General features: G+C 44.9%; 1 protein-coding gene across 3 annotated transcripts in view; it reads right to left on the reverse strand.

The window, feature by feature from the left end:
• HTT (huntingtin) overlaps positions 1-3,138 on the reverse strand; it is a 208,483-nt gene extending 205,345 nt beyond the window's left edge. For 2 of the 3 annotated variants that reach the window (XM_031943981.1, XM_031943980.1), the window contains exon 1: positions 2,299-3,138. In XM_031943981.1, coding sequence (XP_031799841.1) covers positions 2,299-2,495 — 197 coding nt within the window. In that variant the 5' untranslated portion in view covers positions 2,496-3,138. Of the gene's footprint in view, positions 1-1,701; positions 2,200-2,298 lie in introns of those variants that run through there. The other variant, XM_031943982.1, reaches the window with a different exon arrangement.
• Between the last annotated feature and the right edge of the window lie 2,862 nt (positions 3,139-6,000).

The following is a 6,000-nucleotide window of genomic DNA, read 5'->3' on the forward strand; positions in this document are numbered from 1 at the left end:
CATGGTCAATGTATTGATGTGTTTTACTTGACTAGTCTGTTGTTACATGTGAGGCTTTTCTTTGGGGAAGAAGTTACTCCAAAAGGTTTACGGCCAACTAATTATTGTTAGGCTGGCTTCTCTAAACTTGACTAGCTTCATCTTCTGAAGGCAGAAGTCTTGGTGAAAAAAGATGCAAAAATAGAAAAGAGGATCAATCTAACATTTTTAAATATACAGAAGAAAACAAAACTCTGAAGGGGATACAAGCTGGGTAATTTATTACTATTTTGTTAAATTTAATAAATATTATTTTTCACAGTATATTGACCATAATGGAAATTCCACTTCATAAACAAACCTCTTGTTTTTTTTTTTTTCCATATTGAAATGTTTTGTATCTATGGAAAAATAATTTTATAGTAAAAATAAACTTTTAATTTAAATAGTTTTTTTTAAGGTGACATCAGTGACCAGGACAAAAAGTTGGGCTAATTATACGACAAAACAGAGAGACCAAAAATGATAATTACACTTCTCCCCTGGTATCTTTAGACACTAAAAGAACCAAAGTCAAGTTCCCAGTACATTGGGCAGATTCTCTAAGGAAGATAAGATTTATGTGAAGACACAAAAATTTACAATATGAAAAAGCATGAAAATAATTCTGCAGAATTATTTTCATATTAATTACAATGATATTACTATAAAGTTAAAAGACTATATTCAAGTCAATATTCACTGACATCATCTTTACCCTTACTGATAAAAACAAGCCAAAATTTCACATCAAGTCTTCAGTTTTCATTGTGGACTATATATTTATTTCAATGAAATACATAGTCTTCAAGAATAGAGTAGCAAACAAGAATGACATTAATGAAGCTCAGCCCTATTTATTTTTTCCTCTATGTGTTGCCTTCCCATGTTAGAATGTGAACTCGTCGGGAACAGAGACTGCCACTTTTCTATCTGCTTCCTCAGTTGCTTGATAGACTGAACACTTAAAATACTTTTTCATTCATTCAAATGGACACGTTTCTGGAGTTTGCATCTCAGAATTATCATATGTGCCAAGTTTAAACAAGTTCCAAATAAGACAGGGAAGATGAATTCAAGACTACCTTATTAATCTTGTAACAATTTAACTATTTCTTTTCCAAGTTGGGGAGGAAGGGGGTTGTAATGGACTTTAGGCAATTTTTCCAAACTACTATTCTCTCCTTTATTCAAAGTTAAAGTTCCTGGACTAAGAATTAGTTCAAATCTCATTTTTATCGTTATGTACAGCTTATTCAAATTCTGACAGATCCACACGGAAGGTAACAAGTTGGGACTCCGTCATCATCATCATCATCTTCCTCCTCCTCCTCACCATCATCATCTTCCTCCTCCTCCTCACCATCATCATCTTCCTCCTCCTCCTCACCATCATCATCTTCCTCCTCCTCCTCACCATCATCTTCCTCCTCCTCCTCACCATCATCATCTTCCTCCTCCTCCTCACCATCATCATCTTCCTCCTCCTCCTCACCATCATCATCTTCCTCCTCCTCCTCCTCCTCACCATCATCATACTGACCCGACCAGACACTGGCATTTAGTAACGAAACCGTCACTGGGAGGTTTCTCTCTGCAAACACCCTCCTGGGCATCCCTCGCCCCACCTCCCGCCCCCACGAGGACCCACGGCGCGAGCTTTCTAAATGTGGAACAACTAACCCCACATCACCCTTTTTCACTGGCCCCACTTCCAGATTTCACACAACCTCCGAAGAGCGACAAGGACTCCGGCTGAAGCAGAGGAGCTGGCTGCCGGGGGATGGGGACTGTGGACACTTTTTTTTTTTTTTAAGTCTTCTAGGAAATTAACGGGAAGAGAAACAGGTCCATTTCCAAGACGTCGGTTCCGGGATCCGCCACAGGACAAGGGGAGCCCCAGCCCGGAAAGGGAATACAGTAAGGGAGCCCTTGCTCCCCGCTTAACTGAAGGCCAGGGAAGGGGGTAGAATGAGGGAGCCGCGGGCGAGGGTGACGGAGTGAACGATCCCCGCGTCCGACGGCGGGCCCCCCCCCCGATGCCCCTTCAGATTGGTAGTGCGTTGGGACGAGGACTTTCTCCCCATTTTCCCTCTTTTGGGGTTCCAGAGTTGTCCCCGAGCCCGGACAACAGGTGCTCAGGCCGCCCTCCCCCCGGGCGGGGGGAGGGGAACCCCTAACCCGTCCCACTTCCTCGAGGGTCAAAGGGCGGCCCCAAAGGGGTCCCGGGAGGGGCTGGGGCGCCGCGCTGCCCCCGCCCGGCCGGCGCTAGCCACTCACGGTCGGTGAGCCGGCTCCTCCACCCCGGACGGCCCGGGTTGCGGCGGCGGCGGCGGCGGCGGCTGCTGCTGCTGCTGCGACGGCTGCTGGGGGGGCTGCGCCTGGGGCGGCTGGGGAGGCGGCGGCGGCGGCTGCTGTTGCTGCTGGAAGGACTTAAGGGACTCGAACGCCTTCATCAGCTTCTCCAGGGTGGCCATGGTGGCCCGTCGGCGGGAGGCCCCGCAGCTCCCGGCGCCAGCCCCGGGCCCGACGTGCCTCCTACGCCCTCCCCGCCGGCCCTCGGCCTCTCCCGCCTCTCCCTGGACCAACTCAGCAGCGGGGAAATGAATGGAACACTTGGCAAAGACCCGGGACGGCGCGGAGCGTCGCCGCCATCTTGAAACTGTCCCGGCAGCCCTCGCGACGGGAAGCGGCCCTCGGCGCGGGGTTGAGCCGGGAGGAGGCACTGACACTGACGAGAAGGGGTGCCGGGGAGAGTGACAGCGAGGCTGAAACTGCGGCCACCAATCAGAGACGAGAGCCAGGTCTAGGCCCCGCCTACCCCCTCCGGGACGGAGCCTTACAGTAGCGCGGGCCGCTGCCGATGTAAGGTGAACTTAGATCTTCTACGTCAAGGGGGTTAAGTGGTACCCGGGTGAAGAGGGACTGAAAGATCATTCTATTCCTCAGCCCCTGGAAGAAACTAAGCCAAATCTGTCCTCAAGTCCTCCCTTCCCAAGTCCTCAAGTCTCCCTCCCCTCCCAAGTCCTCAAGTCTCCCTCCCCTCCCGAGAGCTCGAGGCCACAGAATAATCCCATGAGGCATCAGGGCTGGCACGCTTCCGTGGAAACTGAGGCTCAACAAGTTGAGCTGGCACAAAACCCGGCTTGGAAGCAGGTCTGCTCCTGCGGGATCAGTTCTTAGCCAGAGTCTTCCTGCCCAGTCAAAAAGCTCTCCTCCCTTTGGAAGCGGCTCCTTGCCTTGGCGCCAGGCCTTGGGGGCGTCACGTGGGACAGGGAGTAGGCATCGTGCCCCCAGGACCGGGATACGCTGCCTTCCATTTCTATTTTATGCATTTAAAAAGATGATTCCAAAAAGGGATCCACAGCTTCTTTAGGCTCCAAAGGGGGTTAAGAACCCCATTCCAGGATATGAGAAAGTTGTCTAGTCCGTATTGCGTCCCTCAATCTGGGCATCTGCAGCTGGCTGGTTCCTTCTTAGATTGTAAACTCATTAACCAAATCATCTCCAACGGAGCAGGAATGAACTGAACCAGCTACGCCCAGAGAAAGAACTCTGGGAGATGACTAAGAACCATTACATTGAATTCCCAATCCCTATATTTATGCCCACCTGCATTTTTGACTTCCTTCACAAGCTAATTGTACAATAATTCAGAGTCTGATTCTTTTTCTACAGCAAAATAACGTTTTGGTCATGTATACTTATTGTGTAACTAATTTATATTTTAATATGTTTAACATCTACTGGTCATCCTGCCATCTAGGGAAGGGGCTGGGGGGGTAAGAGGTGAAAAATTGGAACAAGAGGTTTGGCGATTGTCAATGCTGTAAAGTTACCCATGCATATAACCTGTAAATAAAAGGCTATTAAATAAATAAATAAATATAAAAAAAAAAAAGATTGTAAACTCATTGAAGGCAGAGACTCATCTCCTCTTGTAGCCTCAGCGCTCAGTGCGGTGCCTAACTGGAAAGAAGTGCCCAATTATTGATTGGCTAATTGGGGTATTATTTTGGGGGAAGGAGCATGTAAAGGAGTTAAAAGCCGCAGCATTAGGACTCCTCGTAGAAGCTCGCAGCAGATGCTCTCCGTCACCTATCACCCTATCGCTTTATTCCGTTGCCTTCTTAATGTGGCAGAGCCATTGTTGGAATATACGCAAGAAATGATAGGAGGGATTTATGATTGTGACCAATTCCAATCTTGTGATAGAGACATGCACCCAGATCTCTTTGTGGGAACCGAGTGCAGATCACAACATAGCGTTTTCACTTTTGTTGTTACTGTTTGTTTGCATTTTTGTTTTCTTTCTCATTTTTTTTTTCCTTTTTGATCTGATTTTTCTTGTACAACATATTTGTGGAAATATATATAGAAGAATTGGCTTATACTGGAGTGCTTGCCAACTAGAGAAGAGGTGGGGGGGAGAGAGAAAAAAAATTGGAACAGAGTTTTGCAAGAGTGAATGTTGAAAATTATCCATGTATATGTTTTGAAAATAAAAAGCTTTAATAAAAAAAAATAACAAAAAAAAGGGGAAAGACCCAATTTCATCACAGTTGATCATCACATTAAAAAAAAAAAAAAAAAAAAAAAAGGATATGGCCTGTGAGTATAGATGGTGTGAGGAAGCAACTAACACCTTCCCTCTGAGGGTGGAGTAAAGTGAAAGAAAACCATTCACTGGATGGAGGTGAGCACGAGGAAAAGGGGGCCATCTGTCCAGAAGGAGCATGACGGGAATTCACCTCTGTCTGAGCAGCCCTTTTAGGTACTTTGAAGCAGAGCTCCAAGTCCATGAAAGGTTGGCAGGAAGAATTTGATTAATACCTGACTGTCACAACAATAACAATGACAAGAGTAGTCATCTCAGGAGCAAACCAGCCACTCCTTCCTCAGATATTTATCTACTTGCTATGTGCCCATGGCCAAGTCACTCAAACTTGACAAATTTCGGTTTCAGACATATCTGTTGTACCGAGCCCAAAAATCTATTTATCTATTCCTTAGATAAGATGACATTATAAAGAGCACTTTTCAAAGTTTAAGATATTATACAAATGTATAAAGAGCACTTTTCAAAGTTTAAGATATTATACAAATGTAATTTATCACAGGGATAAATTGGGGCAGAGTTTCAGTGGAAGGAAAAAAAGAGGTAGCAGTAGCAGAAAAGGGTCTTCCACAATGGTAAAGAGAAGTAGAACTTCAGCAATGACAGCTGCAGATGCCCAGATTGAGGGATACAATACAGACTAGACAACTTTCTCATATCTTGGAATGGGGTTCTTGACCCCCTTTGGAGCCTAAAGAAGCTGTGGATCCCTTTTTGGAATCATCTTTTTAAATGCATAAAATAAAATACATAGGATGACAAAGGAAATAAATTGTTCTGAATCCCAGGTTAAGAACACCACCCTTGTCTTAGATTTCAATTACATTGACATTTTAATCTGGTCTGAGTTGCACTTAGGAGTAGGCCCAGTGTTTGACTATCTTATTAGATTAATAGTGTCAAACTCAACTAGAAGGGCTGTATATTGACTTAATTTTAAAATATAATATTGTCAGTTTTATTGTTTTTTCTTTTTTGTTGCTGTTATTTCCTAACTCATTTTGATCAGTTTCCCCTATACTCATATATGGGTCCTGTGTTTGACACCTTGATCTTAATGATGAATTCCCTAAGGAGAATGTTTTTCTTTTCCCTATTGAACCTTCATAAGTTCAAGAAAGAGCCTTCTCATTTGTCTGTAGAGGACTTAACTACCTGGTTTTGCCTGCTATTTGTTATACAAGTGTGTTTCAATTCCATGCTTTACTTTGATTTGTACTTCCTTCCTAGACTGCACTGGATAGAGATTAGAGCTGAATTTCTGCCTCACAATCACCCAGGAAATGAGGTAATGGGTTTCAGAGTTCAGTAGGGAGTCCCCTAGTCTAGAAGAAAAAGCATTGTGTTTAGATTCCCAGGACCTT

Source organism: Sarcophilus harrisii, chromosome 6 (assembly GCF_902635505.1).
Source record: "Sarcophilus harrisii chromosome 6, mSarHar1.11, whole genome shotgun sequence".
NCBI lineage: Eukaryota > Metazoa > Chordata > Mammalia > Dasyuromorphia > Dasyuridae > Sarcophilus > Sarcophilus harrisii.